This window comes from Physeter macrocephalus, unplaced genomic scaffold (assembly GCF_002837175.3).
Source record: "Physeter macrocephalus isolate SW-GA unplaced genomic scaffold, ASM283717v5 random_1680, whole genome shotgun sequence".
Classification (NCBI taxonomy): Eukaryota; Metazoa; Chordata; class Mammalia; order Artiodactyla; family Physeteridae; genus Physeter; species Physeter macrocephalus.
The window spans coordinates 1-18,095 of NW_021146626.1; the positions used below are offsets into that span (position 1 = coordinate 1).

Genomic DNA, 18,095 nt, shown 5'->3' on the forward strand with positions numbered 1-18,095 from the left:
AGTTTGTAACCTAAGCAGATTATGCTGTTTCTTCTCACTTAATAAAACCAATTATTTGAAAATTTTCTAAATTAGAGTCATGAAATGTTGGAAGGTCTTGCATAACTATTGGGCTTCTTGATGTTTCTTAAGGGTTTACAAATAGCAAGATGTATAAGAAAAAGACAGCTTTGATATCTGATCAAGAGAATGAGATGCAATTAGTTTTTTATTTCTTTGTGTATTTAGTTCTAGAGAGTAACTGGTATACCTCTGCGGAATTGGTAGGAGTTTGGGAACTTCTTTGGCCCTGCCAGATCTAGTTAGGTTAAAATGGGAAAGGAAAAACTTCCCTAAAACATGAGAAATGAGGTTAGGAAGGTGTGGGGAGTAAAGATAGCTAGAGTGAAGGGAATAAGGAAGGAGGGAGAGTGAGGACTAAAGTTGCCATTTGAGAGTGGAGAACCAAGCCTGACATGGTTTCTGGATGTTAGGTGCTTCAGAGATCCGACTGGACACACTGACCGTCCTGGGAAGTGCTGAAACCTCCACCGTGGGTGTTCAAGGATTTGTGCTTGCGCTGGTGAAGTCGGTCACAGAGAAGATGCAACCCTGTTGTAAGGCTCCTGACATCCCCACTCCAGTGCTCAGCCTCTCCATGCTCTCCATCACCTATCACAGCAGCATCCGCTCTCTAGAGGTAATGCTTCTATGGGGAGGTGGAGTCAGGTTGGTTTTTTTCCTAGGCTTAGAGCATTTTCCAGTCTTGAGTCATGTTGTGAAACTCACCTATGAGAAATATAATACCTCGTGGTTGTTCTTTTCTTCCTGGCTTGTTATTGTTTTTTTTTTTTTTAGCTGTGTTGGGTGTTCGTAGCTGCATGCGGGCTTTCTCTAGTGCGGCGAGTGGAGGCTACTCTTCGTTTCAGTGCGTGGGCTTCTTATTGCGGTGGCTTCTCTCATTGTGGAGCACGGGCTTTAGGCGCGCGGGCTTCAGTAGTTGCGGCACGCAGGATCAGTAGTTGTGGCTCACGGGCTCTAGAGCGCAGGCTCAGTAGTTGTGGCACACGGGCTTAGTTGCTCCGCGGCATGTGGGATCTTCCCAGACCAAGGATCGAACTCGTGCCTCCTGCACTGGCAGGCGGATTCTCAACCACTCTGCCACCAGGGAAGCCCTTGTTCTGTACATTTTTAACTCTTAATGTGGAATTTAAAATATATATAAAACTAGAGAGACTATATGAACTTTCATGCATCCATATCCAGCCTTAATAATTACCAACTTATGACCAACTTCATTTAGCTAAACTCTGGGCAGTCATTCCTGCCTTCTGCTCTGGAATTACTTTGAAGCAGGAACCAGACATATAATTTCAACTGTAAAGATTTCAGTGCATATATCTGAAAAATATAGGGCTTTTAAAGGTCACGATCTGGTATCATTTTACTGAAGCACTCAGCTCATCAAAAGACTGGAAGAGGGCTTCCCTGGTGGCACAGTGGTTGAGAGTCCGCCTGCCGATGCAGGGGACACGGGTTCATGCCCCGGTCCGGGAAGATCCCACATGCCGTGGAGTGGCTGGGCCGGTGAGCCATGGCCGCTGAGCCTGTGCACCTGGAGCCTGTGCTCCAACGCGGGAGAGGCCACAGCAGTGAGAGGCCCGTGTACCACAAAAAAAAAAAAAAAAAAGACTGGAAGAGATCTGAAGATGGAGGCACTGGAAAGTTTTGAGAGGTTTCCCAATATCTTTATTCTCAGAGTATCAGACAGACATAAGGACCTCTTGAGGGGAGAGTGGGATATGTTCCTGTTCATCAGACTTCAGCTTCCTTTGGAAACTGAAGAGTTTCCTTTTCAGAGATTGGAACTCAAAGGAATTTTTTTGTCTTGGGATTTAAATTTTCTCTGCTTAATTATTGAGAATTGACTTTGTTTTTCAAGCTGACAAGGTCTCTACTCCCTTCTTTGAGGCATACTTTCCCATAGGTCAATTGCTGGATTAACTTGTGTGACCAGTACTCTTTATACTTTTTTTTTTTTTTTTTTTGGCGGTACTCGGGCCTCGCACTGTTGCGGCCTCTCCCGTTGCGGAGCACAGGCTCCGGACGCACAGGCTTAGCGGCCATGGCTCACGGGCCTAGCCACTCCGCAGCATGTGGGATCTTCCCAGACCGGGGCGCGAACCCGTGTCCCCTGCATTGGCAGGCGGACTCTCAACCACTGCGCCACCAGGGAAGCCCCTATACTTTTTAAGAATTAAGTCAAGGTGCAATCAATGCATGAAACATTTTCCAATTGATTGTTGCAATGGTTATTTTACAGAGTGTGGTTGTTATAAAAAGATAACTCATGAGCAGAAACATAAAGCCAAATAACTTATTGAGTACACGTGTATATACTGGATGTACTGTGGTAGATACCAGAATTAAAATACGTGGCCTCAGGACTTCTCTGGCGGTCCAGTGGTTAAGAATTCACCTTCCAATGCAGGGGGTGTGGGTTTGATCCCTGGCTGGGGAGCTAAGATCCCACATGCCTTGCAGCCAAAAAACCAAAACATAAAACAGAAGCAGTATTGTAATAAATTCAATAACGACTTTAAAAATGGTCCACATCAAAAAAAAATCGTAAAAAAAAATAAAACACATGGTCTCTACTCTCAGACAATTTAGAATCCAGTTGAGGAGGACTTAAAAAGTGTAAGTGCTTGTAAGTATACGTTAAGAACTGTTAGCTCAGCTTATTAGTGCAAAGAGGAGCAAAGCAAAGGGGTAATTAACGTGATTACTCAGGAAAGACTTCTGAGTGGAGATGGTACTTGAGCCAGGTGTGCATGTATAATAGTTCCTGTGTCTCTTGTGTTCTGGGACATTGTAATTGATAGATCCTTTTCTCTTGCTCTCTAAAGGTTCAGTGTGGTGCAGGGATGACCTTACTCTGGAGCCCTCCAGATCACATGTACCTGTACCAACATATCCTGGCCACCCTGCAGTGCCGAGACCTACTAAGAGCCACTCTGTTTCCTGAGACTGTTCCACTTGTTGCACTAGAGACTCCAGAGACTGCCTGTGAGCCAGAAGGCTGTCCCCCTGAGTCCTCTCCCCCAAAGCGGCTGCTAAACCTGACGCTAGAGGTGAGCACAGCTAAGCTGACAGCTTTTGTAGCTGAGGACAGGTTCATTACCCTGGCTGCAGAGAGTGTGTCTCTGAGCCGGCACGGGGGTTCACTGCAGGCTTACTGCCCAGAGCTGGCTGCTGGGTTCGATGGCAATAGCATCTTCAACTTCAAGGAGGTGGAGGTGCAGCTGCTGCCTGAGCTGGAGGAGATGATCCTCCACCGGAACCCCTTCCCTGTGCTGCAGACCCTCCGGAACCGTGTTTGGCTCCTCTCCCTGGGTTCAGTCTCAGTGGAGTTTCCTTATCAGTATGATTTTTCTCGAACTCTGGATGAGGCTGTGGGAGTTCAGAAATGGCTGAAGGGACTGCATGGAGGAACTCGTTCTCAGGCTTCTCCAAGCTCTGCCCACCTCCCACCTGATCTACTCTTGAAGGTTCAGCACTTCTCATGGGTTTTCCTGGACGACATTTTTGAGGTGAAACTTCGTGATAACTATGAACTGATGAAGGATGAAAGTAAGGAGAGTGCCAAAAGGCTGCAGTTGCTGGATGCCAAAGTGGCTGCTCTTCGGAAGCAGCATGGGGAGTTATTGCCTGCCCGCAAAATTGAGGAGCTCTATGCCTCTTTGGAACATAAAAACATCGAAATCTACATCCAGCGCTCCCGTCGTCTCTATGGCAACACACCCATGCGCCGTGCACTGCTCACTTGGAGCCTGGCAGGGCTAGAGCTAGTGGCTCTGGCAGATGCCTCCTTCCATGGGCCTGAGCGTGTGGTAGAGCAGGTTCGAGAGCTTGATCCAGGCAGCCCTTTTCCTGCTGAGGGAGTAGATCTTGTCATTCAGTGGTGTCGTATGCTCAAGTGCACTGTCAAGACATTTCTGGGTAAGTAGTACTTCCCTATTTGCAGGGCCTAGTGTTTGCCCTTGGAGTTCCTGGGAGCTCTTTGAGTGATTACAGAGGAGCTCAGTTATATTGGGAAATGTGGCTGTTTTTGGGTGGGTGGAGTGGGATGGGTGGACTCCTCTTCCCTTTCTTTGTTCCTGAATTTCACCCTGAAACCGCTTGGCTAAATACAAAGGTACAACTAACACAGTCATCTTCAGGGTTAGTGCGGCTCTTGGATCTCAGTGTTATTCCCCTCACTGTCTGTCTGCTCAGGGTCTCCGTGCACTTTTTCAGCCTTGCTGCCGACTGCCAACTCTTATTCTCTCAGTTGATCTTGTAAAATATCAATAGATGGGTAAAAATAGTAGCGGGGGGAAAAGTGCCCGAGAGTGCTAAGACAGTTTCCTGAGTAGCCGGTGTGTATCCTCCCTATAATAACAGTTCGGATAAGAGACTATCCCCGGTACTTGTTTGAGATCCGTGACTGGCGGCTGATGGGTCGACTTGTGGGCACCGAGCAGAGTGGTCAGCCTTGCTCGCGTCGGCGTCAAATCCTGCACTTGGGGCTTCCATGGGGTAACGTGGCAGTGGAGAGGAACATGCCCCCACTCAAGTTCTATCACGACTTTCACTGTGAGTAGAGGAGGGCAAATGATTTGACTGAGATGTTGGTGATGGCTGGGGTGGGAGATGAGCTGAGGCCTTTCTGGAGTGATGGCAGAAGAGAGGGATGAAGTTGTACAGCAGGCTGTGCCCTTTGCTCCTCTACCCCAGCGGAAATCTTCCAGTACACAGTGGTATGGGGCCCGTGTTGGGATCCAGCCTGGACACTGATTGGCCAGTCTGTGGACCTCTTGACCAAGCCCTCAGCTGACCCCAGCCCATCCTTGCCCTGGTGGGACAAGAGCCGTCTTCTGTTGCATGGGGACTGGCACATGGACATTGAACAGGCAAACCTGCACCAGCTGGCTACTGAGGTGAGGGGTCCAGAGGAACTGTTTTCTTATTAGGATGGTATGGTTGGGGCTTGTACAGCACATGGGGGAAGAGAGAAGGGTACTGATTTGGGAGGTGAAGGTGATACATTTATTCATATCTCACCAAGTTTTTGGGGTGGTTATAGGATCCATACAACACAACTGAAAATATGCACTGGGAGTGGAACCACCTGTCTTTTCATTGGAAACCTGGTCAGTTTGTGTTCAAGGGTGACTTGGATGTCAACGTGAGAACAGCCTCTAAGTGAGTGGAGTGATAGATGGGGCCTCAACAGGGTGTGGGACTCAGGGTGGGGGGAGGGGAAGAGCCGAGGGGCTGCAAGTGACCAGGGCACTAAGGGCCCAGGGCTCTGTTGTGAGCCAGGTATGATGACTGCTGCTTCCTTCACCTGCCTGACCTCTGCATGACACTGGACCTGCAGTGGCTATGTCATGGGAACCCCCATGATCACCATGGTGTCACTCTACGGGCCCCAGAGTTCCTGCCTGAGGTGCCCTTGGGCCAGCTTCATGACTCCTACCGGGCCTTTCGCTCTGAGAACCTCAATCTCTCCATCAAGATGGATCTGACTCGGCACAGTGGAAGTGAGGCTTGGATCTGGGGCAGCGGGGAGGAAGGGCTTGGGAGGATGAACTTAAGACACCAAGGACTTCAGCTTGGCCCTCTGGAGAGGGGATAGGAAAAGAGCAAAGGAGGGTTTGGGTCAAGATCTTTTTTTGGAAGAGGACTGGTGAAAGTAGAGAGCTTGGGTCTTTGAAAGGAGAGGGTGTTGGGGATATTGAGTGTGAGGCTTGAGTGCTGTTTGGGTTTTTAAATCTCTAAAACCTGAAGCTAGGGAAGGATTTAGCTTCGTCTCTATGTTTTAACCACAGCTAGGAAATGTCTATCGTTTCCTTTGCAGCAATATCCCAGCCCCGAATTCTGCTGTATAGTAGCACCCTGCGCTGGATGCAGAACTTCTGGGCAACTTGGACTAGTGTCACAAGGCCTATTTGTAGGGGAAAGCTCTTCAATAACCTGAAACCCAGCAAGAAGAAACTCGGCCAGCACTACAAGCAGCTTTCCTATACTGCACTCTTTCCCCAGCTGCAGGTCAGCTTTGACAGTGCTGCTGACATGTGCAGTTCTGTTCCCCTTCTCTGGTTTTCTTGTTTTCTCTTACTGGGTCTCTGAATCGTCTCTCTGACGCCATCCTTCATTCAGTGTTACGCTCTTTTGTTGCCAGGTGCATTATTGGGCCTCATTCGCCCAGCAACGTGGCATCCAAATTGAGTGCAGTCAGGGCCACGTTTTCACTCGGGGAACTCAGCGGCTTATACCTCAAGGTAAGATTAAAGGCTCCCACCACTTGTCCTTGCCTATTCCTTGTCCTCTTTCTCGGTTCCCTTCCTTTCTCTTTCTGCCCCACACTGTTCTGTACTGGTTTGCATGGGCTCTGTATGCCTGTTTTTCTCAGCGGGCACGGTGATGCGGCGCCTCATCTCTGACTGGAGTGTGACCCAGATGGTTAGTGACTTAAGTCAGGTGACTGTTTACCTGATGGCCTCGCCCACTGAAGAGAATGCTGACCACTGCCTTGATCCCTTGGTAACAAAGACCCACCTACTGAGCCTGTCCTCCCTTACCTACCAACGGCACAGCAATCGCACGGCTGAGGAGGTACCGCCTGACACATTCTCTTTACTGCCTTATCTGTATCAGTAGGTGTCTCAGTCGGCTCACGCTTCCATAACAAAATACCATAAACTGAGTGGCTTAAACAACAGAAATTTCTCACACTTCTGGAGGCTGGGCAGTCCAAAATCAGGTGCCAGCATGGTCCTGGTGAGGACCAGGTTCTGGTGAGGGTTCTCTTTCTGGCTTGCAGATGGCTGCCTTCTCACTGTAACCTCACCTGGCAGGAAAAGCAGGAAGCTTTCTGATGTCTCTTATGATGACATGAGTCCTGTCATGAGGGCCCCACCCTCATGACCTCATCTAAATCTAATTACTCCTAAAGGCCCCATCTCCAAATACCGTCACATTGGGGATTATGGCTTCAACATACGAATTTGGTGTGGGTACACAATGCAGTCCATAGCAGTAGGTTTCAGGCTAAGTCCCTGCTGATGTTCCTAACTGCAGTCTAATCATATATGTTGTTACTTAACGATGCACTCACTAGTATCAGCATCCCTCTTTCTGAAAATTCCTTTTTTCCCTCTCCTTGTAAAGATAGTCTCTTGCTCTGCAGGAAACAGAGTGAAACTTCTTGTTTCTAGTGCCTTATTTGGTGGTCCCCCCACCCCCCCACACACAATTAAGGAAGGATTTTAGTTGAAATTCTCCGAGTCATTTAAAATACAGTGGATATAGTCAGAGTGTAATCTAGTGCACACACTAAGACCACTTAGGTTTTCTTTCTCTAGGGTTGTCTTGTATCCCTCAGAACAGGTCTGTTACTCAACAAGTATGTTTTTTATCTTTGCATTTGTGGTCTAGGAGAAATGTTGGGAATTTCCATGCTACTCTGAGGTTCTTTTCCTGTTTCCTAGGAGCTCTCTACTCGAGTTGGGGATCCTGCCTTTCACACACATCAGCTGCACTTGGTAGATTTACGGGCTTCTTGGACAACCACCAATCGGGACATTGCCTTTGGTTTATATGATGGCTACAAAAAGGCAGCTGTACTCAAACGTAATCTCTCTACTGAGGCTCTGAAGGGGTTAAAGATTGATCCCCAGATGCCAGCCAAAAAGCCAAAGCAGAGTGTCCCGACCAGCGCCCCAGCCCCACCTCCTGTCAACACTCCCAGCTTTAGTGGACAGCCTGATAAGGCGTCTTCAGGAGGTAAGCTGGGGGAGACGAGACTCCATAGGGTTAGGTTTAGAATATGTATGTGGGCTTGGACTGGACAGGAGTTTGAGAAGGACTAAATTATGACTGGTTCAATCTGTGTGTAAAGATGAAACTTGTTTTTCCATATTAGGCCACCTAAGTCTTACATAGCGGTGATGGGGGGCATTAAAGGGTCTGGTCCATGGGACTTCCCTGGCGCTCCAGTGGTTAAGACTCCACGCTTCCACTGTAGGGGGCACGGGTTCAGTCCCTGGTCGGGGAACTAAGATCCCACATGCTGCGCTGTGTGGCCAAAAAAAAAAAAAAAATTGTCTGGTCCTTTGGCCAGGAGAAGAGGATCAGGAATGATGACTTAGAATGACTAAGGAAAAGAAACAAAGGATTAGAGAATTGTTTTGTTTTGATGAATTAATTTGTTTAGTCAATAAATGTTTATTGAGTACTTAACAGGCACAGAGCACTGTGCTGGGTTTAGTGAGAGATACAGAATATATGATATTTTACTTGACTCAGCAAGTTTATCATCTCTGGATGAGCTAAGATTAGTTCATTCATTCACTGAGTCAATCACTCATTCATTCATAGATTCACTTTTTAGCTTTACTGAGGGTTTATAATGTACCAGACATGACTGTAGACATTAGGGATGTAAAGATGAGGGGGAAGCTCTGAAACTAAGAGAGAGTCATGAGGGACTTCCCTGGTGGTCCAGTGGTTAAGACTCTGTGCTTCCACTGCAGGAGGCACGGGTTCGATCCCTGGTCAGGGAACTACGATCCTGCATGCTGTGCAGCACAGTTGTGGGGGGGGGGGGCGGTGCGGGGAGAGTCATGAAGACGCTCTGTAAGAATGTTCAAGAAGAAAGTATTTAAATCAGCATAGGGAAGTCTAGGAAGCCTTCACAGAGAATATAATTGAGATGGGTCTTAAAAGATGAGTAAGAGTTTGATAGGCAAGGAGAGAAAAGAGGGCATTTTAGGGAGAGGGAATAACAAGTACAGAGGAATGCAAGTTCATGGTGAATTTAAGAACAAGGTGAAAAATGATAAATGCTGCTAGAGAGAAATTAAAGAATATGTGAGCTGTTCTTGACTGTAGTGAAGGAGGGACTATAATCAGAGAAGGGTTTATTGAGGAAGTAGCATCTGAGCTGGACTTTGAAGGCTTAGTATGGTTTGAACATGTGGAAATGAGGAGCAAGGGCATTAAAAGCAAAGGGAACATCCTGAAAAGGAGTGGAGTTGGTCAAGCTCAATATGTTCAGAGCAGAGTGAACAGTCTGTTTGGGTTGGCGTAGAGTACAGCTACAGGTGAAGATGCTGGAAGGGAAAACTGCAGGTAGACCATCAAAAATACAAGGCTAAGGAGTTTTTGTTCTTTATTCAGTAAACAGTGGTGAACTACTGAAGGTTTCTGAATAGAGGTGTGTCATTAGAATCTTACTTTTAGGAGGATAAATCTGGCAGTGGTGTGGGGGACGACTGGAAAGAAACTGGAGGTGGGGGAGACAAATTAGGAAACTATTATGGTGTCTCAGCAAGAGGAAAGGAGAGCCTGAACTAGGTAGAGGCAGTGGGAATAGAGATGAGGGGATGAATAGAAATGTTATTATGTGTGTAAGAGATTTGGCAGCTGGTTGGAAGAGGGAGTTAAAATAGGGATAAAGTGGTAATGATTGAGGCTTTGAGCCTGGTGACTGGCCTGATGGTAACTAGGAGAGCCAGAGGCTAATACGTTTGGGGAGGTAAAGTTGTTGAGTTGTTGAGTTCATATTTGGACATGCTAAGTTTGTGGTGTAAGTAGTACCTCTAGGTAATGTCTAAAAAACAGGTGGAAATGAGGATCTAAAAGCTTAGGGCTAGAGGTAGTGACTTAGGAGTTTCGGCATAGAACTAAGAGTTAATGCCAAGGAGATAATCGTTGCTTACTGTGTGGCAGGTACTCTGCGAAATACTTTATGTATTATTATTCCATTTAATTCTCTCAACAACCATATTAGATAGTTACTGTTATTTTACACACAAGGAAACTGAGACAGAGAGGTTAAAGCAAGCAAGGTTACAATCAAGTAACTGGCAGAGATAGGATCTTGAACATAGGCAGACTAGTCTAATTCTGGAGATTGTGCTCTTAACCACAACACTGTTGGACAAACTCTTTAGAAAAAAGAAAAGGGAACAGGCCAAGGACAGACCTTAGGGGATATACTTATCTCTAAAACCTGGGAGAAGGTAGGGGATCTAAAGTCACAATCAGAGAAAGCAGTAGAGCTAGGAGAACAGTGACACTGATGGCAAGGGGGTGGTTTATGTGGAAGGGAGTGGTCAACAAACAAATAGCATTTAAAACAATATGAAATGAAAAGGAGAAGGAACAAAATGGAAGGAAAAAAGATCCTAGAGTAATTCAGAGGTGGATATGCCTAAGAGAAAGGAATGCTACCACTTACATAGCATTTCTAAGTCTCTCTTGGGAATCTGTTACTTTTATTAAAATTGAAGGAAAATGAAATGGCAACCCTTACCCAGGGGTCAAGGGGTGGAGTGGACTGGGCTGGAGTTGCAGGTTGGGGAGAATACTTTCTAGAGAAATTGAAGGAAGATCAGTTTGGCCCTGGATGTGTTCTCTATCCCTTTGACTCTGTGGCTTTTCCCCCACTTCATATTTCTCTGCCAGGTGCCTACATGTTGCAGAAGCTGATTGAAGAGACAGATAGGTTTGTAGTGTTCACAGAAGAGGAGTCAGGTGTGAGTGACCAGTTGTGTGGCATTGCTGCCTGCCAGACGGATGACATATATAACCGAAACTGCCTTATTGAACTGGTCAACTGCCAGGTACCTTCTCTTTACTAGAGCACCCAAAGATGGGGCTAGATCATAGTCATATGTGTTTACCTTCTCCCACCTCTAAATAAGAATAGGTGGGTAGAGCTCCAAAAAATTATTCTTTCTAACAGGTATCATGGATAATCACTTCCATTACTAAAAACCAGTAGAGTGCACTCAGTAAGCCAGAATTAGACCCAGCTGCAGTCATCGGTACAGGCCCTTGCACTAACCTTTCATCTTCTTTGTGGCCCTGGTGCTGTGACTCTGCTTCTGTCTCTGGCGTAGATGGTTCTTCGTGGAGCGGAGACAGAAGGCTGTGTCATTGTGTCAGCTGCCAAAGCCCAGCTGCTGCAGTGCCAACACCATCCAGCCTGGTATGGTGACACATTGAAGCAAAAGACATCCTGGACTTGCCTACTGGATGGCATGCAGTACTTTGCCACCACTGAAAGCAGCCCCACTGAGCAGGATGGCCGACAGCTCTGGTTAGAGGTTAGTCAGCAGGGCTGGGAAGGCCCGTTGTATCTCCAGTTTTCCATAGTTGGCCCCTTTCGCCAAAATAGCTTGCAAGATCCTTGACAGTACCTGTTGCTACCAGGTTAGCAGAATAATGAGGCTGATGATAACACTTGAATGTAGAAACTGTTGGCAGTCTCTGGCCTGTGATCTGTGAACACATAGTGCTTTTTCTGTTTTTTAAATCTCATACTATTCTATTTCATTGCATGGGAGATTCTCATTTCCCTACATGAGAATAAAATGGGTTAGAACTTTTTTGAGATTGCTGACCCCTATTAATAAGATCACACTAATCAGCAGGCAGCCAAAAAAACAGGCAGTAAGTCTGAGAATTTTAGATAAGCTCTCTATCTGCCCTTTCTCTGATTTCTCTTATGAAGATGATTGGTTGTTTCAGCAAATTGGTAAGGTTGAATAGAAAGACTGCTTGTCTACGAGGCAGGTTATGTGAGTTCTCATTTCACCTTTGCTATTTTAGTAGCCATGAGCCCTTGGGAAGTCACCTTTATTTGTAAAATTGAGTTAATACTTCACTCTCAGAAAACTGATGAAAGGATCAAATGAGAATGTACTTTGAAAAATACAAAGCTTCATTCAGATGGAAAGTAGTCTTATTTATTTGTTTTTTAAAATTTATTTATTTATTATTTATTTTTGGCTGTGTTGGGTCTTTGTTGCTGCGCGTGGGCTTTCTTTAGTTGCGGCGAGCGCGGGCTTCTCATTGCGGTGGCTTCTCTTGTTGTGGAGCACGGGCTCTAGGCGTGCGGGCTCAGTAGTTGTGGTTTGCGGGCTCTAGAGCACAGGCGGCAGGTGGATTCTTAACCTCTGTGCCACCAGGGAAGTCCCAGTCTTTTTTTTTTTTTTTTTTGGTACGCGGGCCTCTCACTGTTGTGGCCTCTCACGCCGCAGAGCACAGGCTCCGGACACGCAGGCCCAGCGGCCATGGCTCACGGGCCCAGCTGCTCCACGGCATGTGGGATCTTCCCGGACCGGGGCACGAACCCGTGTCCCATGCATTGGCAGGCGGACTCTCAACCACTGCGCCACCAGGAAAGCCCCCAGTCTTATTTTTTTAAGTCATTATATTTGGGGAGGTCTTAGTGTATGTCAAGATAATGTTTTTGTTAGAAGGTGAGATTGTGAGCAGTTGGCAGGGACTAAGCTATAAATTTTCTTTTCAGCATCTTGGTAAAACTAAATTTGTACTATAATTTCTACAATATAATTGCATCAGATTTATTGGGAGATCTAATGGTTATGAGATGTACCTAGCCAATATTCTGCATTGTGGTTACTTATTTTTTTTTTTTTTTTGTGCTCTTAAAATTTTTTTTATTTTTATTTTATTTATTTATTTTTTTATTTATTTATATATTTTTAACATCTTTATTGGAGTATAACTGTTTTACAATAGTGTGTTAGTTTCTCCTTTACAACAAAGTGAATCAGTTATACATATATATATGTTCCCATATCTCTTCCCTCTTGCGTCTCCCTCCCTCCCACCCTCCCTATCCCACCCCTCTCATGGTCACAAAGCACAGAGGTGATCTCCCTGTGCTATGCGGCAGCTTCCCACTAGCTATCTAATTTACATTTGGTAGTGCATATATGTCCCTGCCACTCTCTCACTTCGTCACAGCTTACCCTTCCCCCTCCCCATGTCCTCAAGTCCATGCTCTAGTAGGTCTGTGTTTTATTCCCGTCCTATGTGGTTACTTATTTAACAGGTGTTAAGTGTCCACATTGTGCTGGGCATGGTACATTCAGATGAGTTATTGGATCCAGCTACATCTGATTAGAACCAATGTGAATAGTTCATTTTTCATTCTACTCAATGGGGATAAAGCTAATCCCTCTTCCCTCCTCCCTGGCTGGTACTTCTTACTCCAGTGACCTTAAGGCTCAACCCCAAGTATAAGTTATATGAGGTAATAAGCATTTAATCAGATGTCAAGCCAAGTAAGGGTCAGGTTGTTGGTAATGTGAAAGGTCATGCTGGTGTATTACAGTTGTAGTTCAGGCAAGCAGTACCCTTTACCAGTAGTCTCAGGAGATAGGCACAGAAGGTGGTAACTACTCATGCAAAGATAGGCAAATGAACTATGCAAGATCTCCCTATCTGGCATTTTCTGGGCCTCTGCTTCTTTTAGGCATGGGTTCTTTTGCAAGCGAACTCGTTTTTTCTCAGGCTGTGATATTAGCATTAGAATGGAATGTCCTTGGCTTAGGTGGGAAAGACTTTGATCTTGCCTTTCCTATATGAATTTTTTTGTGACTTGACAGATTGTTTATGTTCTTCTCATATCACTCATTCTATTCACTTTGACTTCAGCTTGGCAGAGAGTGTCAAAAGAATTCAGTTCCCTTCCCCCGTGGCAACAGTGTCACAATGGTCTGAAGACAGAAAACAGCAAGAACACAAACACACGAATACCAAAATGGGTGGGAAGTCATTGGTTTTGATGAATTTTTTTTGCCCATGACATGATTTGATTTTTTTCCATTTTAAAAAATTGTGATAACATATACATAGTATAAAATTTATAAACATTAAAAAAAAAAAAGAAAAGAAAAAAGGGACTTTCCTGGCACTCCAGTGGTTAAGACTCTGTGCTTCCACTGCAGGGGGCAAGGGTTCCATCCCTGGTTGGGGAACAAAGATCCTGTATCCCTTGGGGCTTCCCTGGTGGTGCAGTGGTTGAGAGTCCGCCTGCCAATGCAGGGGACACGGGTTCGTGCCCCGGTCTGGGAGGATCCCACATGCCGCGGAGCGGCTGGGCCCGTGAGCCATGGCCGCTGAGCCTGCGCGTCCGGAGCCTGTGCTCTGCAACGGGAGAGGCCACAGCAGTGAGAGGCCCGTGTACCGCAAAAAAAAAAAAAAAAAAGATCCTGTATCCTACACAGCGCAGCCAAAAAGAAATAAACGTAACATAAAATTTATCATCCTAACCATTTTAAGTGTATAGTTTAGTGGTATTAAGTACATTCATAATGTACAACCATCACCACCATTTCATCTCTGAAACTCTTTTTATCTTGAAAAACAAACTATACCCATTAAGCAATAACTCCCCACTTCCCCTTTCCCCCAGGTCCTGGCAATCACCATTCTATTTTCTCTCTCTGTGATTTTGACTACTCTTAAATACCTCTCATTTATATATATATATTTTAGGTGTCTCATATAAGTGGAATCATATATATTTGTCTTTTTGTGACTGGCTTATTCACTTAGCATAATGCCTTCAAGGTTCACCCATGTTGTAGCATGTGTTAGAATTTCCTTCCTTTTTAAACCTGAATTCCATTGTATGTATATACCACATTTTGCTTCTCCGTTCACCCACTGATGGACACTTGGGATACTTCCATATTTTAGCTATTGTGAATAACGCTGTTATGAATATGGGAGTACAAATTTCTCTTTGAGACCTTCCTTTCAATTCTTTTGCATATATAACCAGAAGTGGAATTGCTGGATTATCGGGCAATTCTGTTTATAATTTTTTGAGGAACTTCCACAGTGGCTGTATCATTTTACTTATCAACAGTGCACAGAGTTCCAATTTCTGCATATCCTTGCCTTATTTTCTAATTTTTTTTTGGTAGCCATCCTAATGGGTGTGAGGTGGGACATGATTTGGTTTTAACCTAACTTGTGTTTTTCTGGCCTGAGGCCTGGCAAAACGTGCATGTAACTCAGTTGGGTTTGGAGAATTTGGGTGGTTTGGGCCAGGAGAGAGGGACATATGTCCTTTACCCTGGGAGATTCTTCAAGCTATTCCAGGCAGTGAAAATCTAGATAGTGTTAAACTTGTATAGTGGAGATAATGGAGGTATGTAATGGAGCTTGTGCAGGACAAGCTACTGGTCACCCAGGAGTTAAAGGTGCCTCTGTCTCTGTCTTCAGGTAAAGAATATTGAGGAGCACCGGCAGCGTAGTCTGGACTCTGTGCAGGAGCTGATGGAGAGCGGGCAGGCAGTGGGAGGCATGGTTACCACTACCACAGGTCAGTTCTCACCTCTTCCCCCATTATGTGGTTAGGAGCAGACATGCATCCTTAAGGGGCCTCATTTCCTTACCTATTTGTAAGATAAATATACTTGGAGTAGGACCACTTTGTGTTAGGCTATGTTGAAAGCAAGTGTCTGGAGTTCCCTAGACATCACGCATAACTGGGAGACTCTCACAATACCTCTTTTGAGAATGTCTTTCTCTTATCTCTTTCCTACCTCTTCGCAGATTGGAACCAGCCAGCTGAGGCGCAACAAGCCCAGCAAGTCCAGCGGATCATTTCACGTTGCAGCTGCCGAATGTACTATATTAGTTACAGCCATGACATTGATCCTGAGCTGGCAACTCAGATTAAGCCACCTGAGGTTCATGAGAACCAGGAAAAGGAAGATCTCCTAAAGAAGCAGGAAGGTATTCAGGGTTTGCAAGGCTTTTAGGAGGGGACTAGGGAACTTGTGAAAGTAGTTATTTCCTTAGTGGTTTTGAGGCAGAAGTGTTACTAAGAGTCCCAGTGTGCATAGGGCATTAACATTTCACTTTGCTTTACATTTTTTTAAGTTCTGTTAGGAGAGAACAGAACTGGAATAAATGGGGGACTTCCCTGGCGATCCAGTGGTTAAGACTCCGTGCTTGCACTGCAAGGGGTGCGGGTTGGATCCCTGGCTGGGGAACTAGGATCCCACATGCTGCGAGGGTGAGGCACGGCCAAGAAAAAAAAAAAAACTTACTGGAATGAATGGCTATTGTTTGACACTGAAGTAAGCACATGTTTCTATCCATGAGCATATCTCACCAAGACCTTTTATGAGGTTAAGTAACGGAAGTGGTTCTAGATATGGGTTAGGAGATGGGGTAGACATTTAGGGAGAAACTGAGTCTCTTATTTAGCTGCTAACATTTACCTAGGGGCTGTGGATACCTTCACCCTCATCCATCATGAGCTGGAAATCTCCACAAACCCGGCTCAGTATGCCATGATCCTGGATATTGTCAACAACCTGCTGCTCCATGTAGAACCCAAGCGGAAGGTGAGTATGGGCCCTTATAGAATGCCAGTTAGTCTCACAGGAATCTCCAGACCTTGTGCTTTATTTGGGGTCCAGTAAGAAAAGCCATGCTTCAGACTGAAAAAGGGCTTTGTGGTTAGTGCATCCTCTTTGAGTCAGCAGCAGCAGTTGAAGTTTTAGTTATCTAGGAAAGGTCTGAGTGTCCCTAAGACTGTAGAGTTGTTTACTTGTTTTTCTTGGTGAGTTCTTTACTCAGTCACTTATATACCTCTGAAAACAAACTACTTCCCACTTCCCACCTCTGTCCCCACCCTGTGGGACTGGCTTATTGTGAAATCCACATTGCCAAATCTTCTGCATTGGCTTACCCCTTACTCTCACTAATGGTGAGAGAGAAAGTTGAGCTTTCCAGAAGAGATCATCATTTCTTGTTTCTTTCTCTGTTTTACTTTACTACAAGACTTGTCTATTGTTCATTTCCTTTTCCATTCCTTTAGGAGCATAGTGAGAAGAAGCAGCGGGTCAGGTTCCAGCTTGAGATCTCTAGCAATCCTGAGGAGCAGCGCAGCAGCATATTACATCTACAGGAGGCTGTGCGGCAGCATGTGGCCCAGATACGGCAGCTGGAAAAGCAGATGTATTCTATCATGAAGGTAGTCTCCCGGGCAATCTGAGGACAGGGAAGTCTCCTAGGACAAGGGAAATCTCTCAATTTCTCCTTATCTGGCTCCCTAGTCTTTGCAGGATGACAGCAAGAACGAGAACCTGCTTGACCTGAACCAAAAGCTTCAGTTGCAGCTAAACCAGGAGAAGGCCAATCTACAGCTGGAAAGTGAAGAGCTTAACATCCTCATCAGGTGCCACAGCATTCTTTCCATGCCCTTTTCCAGTGCCCCAGCTGGAGTCAATTTCTTTTGCCCGTCTTCTGATAAGTCTTTAGGTCTAGTGTGTATTATCGAAGGCTGATGTAGTAGATTCAGGCACCTTTTCCTGAATGAGTCTTGTTGGACTTGGCCAACAGGTTGAGAACAGGAGAGCCCTTTCTTAGGATCCTTATTAGAGTACCTCCGGGGAAAGGAGAAAAACAGATAGTTCGGAAAGATCATTTTTGTTGCCTTGATACTGTGCAACTAAACTAAACATAAAATGTCTTGAAGTTAATCAGTAAGGAACACAATTGCAGATACAATCATAGGGGTTATTAGTAGGAACAGACTACTTTTTCAAGAAGCTGTAGAACTAAAGATGGGATTTGTGCTCCCATGGCGCAGGGTTTGAGGAGCAACAAATCCAATGAAAAAATTTAGGGAATAGATGTTCTAGAATAGGTCCATCTCTGGGTTTACCTCCTGCATTCCGCCCCACCCCTAACCCAAATGCTGTTGCCCTTATTGGCTTTGACCCTCCTATCCATTTATAGGTGTTTTAAGGATTTCCAATTGCAGCAGGCCAACAAGATGGAGCTGCGAAAGCAGCAAGAAGATGTGAGTGTGGTCCGCCGCACCGAGTTCTACTTTGCTCAGGCACGATGGCGCTTGACAGAGGAAGATGGACAGCTGGGAATTGCTGAACTAGAGCTGCAGCGGTTCCTCTACAGCAAGGTATTGGGTATATACAGTCACACAAAGACAGCTGTATTGAGAGGCATTGACCTTTCTCAGGAGTCTTAACTCACAAAAAGAGATAAACAAAAAGGGACTGATTGGGCTTCCCTGGTGGCGCAGTGGTTGAGAGTCCGCCTGCCGATGCAGGGGACGCGGGTTCAGGCCCCGGTCCGGGAAGATCCCACATGCCGCGGAGCGGCTGGGCCCGTGAGCCATGGCTGCTGAGCCTGCGTGTCCGGAGCCTGTGCCCCGCAACGGGAGAGGCCACAACAGTGAGAGGCCCTCGTACCGCAAAAAA

General features: G+C 45.8%; 1 protein-coding gene across 5 annotated transcripts in view; it reads left to right on the forward strand.

Annotated features, from left to right (window-relative positions):
* The first annotated feature begins 465 nt into the window (after positions 1–465).
* LOC102982185 (bridge-like lipid transfer protein family member 2) overlaps positions 466–18,095 on the forward strand; it is a 21,765-nt gene continuing 4,135 nt past the window's right edge. For 4 of the 5 annotated variants that reach the window (XR_008616840.1, XM_055083510.1, XM_055083511.1 and 1 more), the window contains exons 1-18: positions 474–679; positions 2,889–3,981; positions 4,426–4,617; positions 4,759–4,961; positions 5,108–5,226; positions 5,347–5,567; positions 5,885–6,075; positions 6,209–6,308; positions 6,440–6,642; positions 7,518–7,812; positions 10,498–10,655; positions 10,935–11,141; positions 15,082–15,181; positions 15,415–15,597; positions 16,093–16,214; positions 16,691–16,846; positions 16,929–17,050; positions 17,614–17,794. Coding sequence is in view for 4 of the 5 variants with exons in the window: in XM_055083510.1 (XP_054939485.1) it covers positions 584–679; positions 2,889–3,981; positions 4,426–4,617; positions 4,759–4,961; positions 5,108–5,226; positions 5,347–5,567; positions 5,885–6,075; positions 6,209–6,308; positions 6,440–6,642; positions 7,518–7,812; positions 10,498–10,655; positions 10,935–11,141; positions 15,082–15,181; positions 15,415–15,597; positions 16,093–16,214; positions 16,691–16,846; positions 16,929–17,050; positions 17,614–17,794 (3,942 nt within the window). In the remaining variant the exon portion in view is untranslated. Of the gene's footprint in view, positions 680–2,888; positions 3,982–4,425; positions 4,618–4,758; positions 4,962–5,107; positions 5,227–5,346; positions 5,568–5,884; positions 6,076–6,208; positions 6,309–6,439; positions 6,643–7,517; positions 7,813–10,497; positions 10,656–10,934; positions 11,142–15,081; positions 15,182–15,414; positions 15,598–16,092; positions 16,215–16,690; positions 16,847–16,928; positions 17,051–17,613; positions 17,795–18,095 lie in introns of all 5 variants that reach the window. The other variant, XM_028486870.2, reaches the window with a different exon arrangement.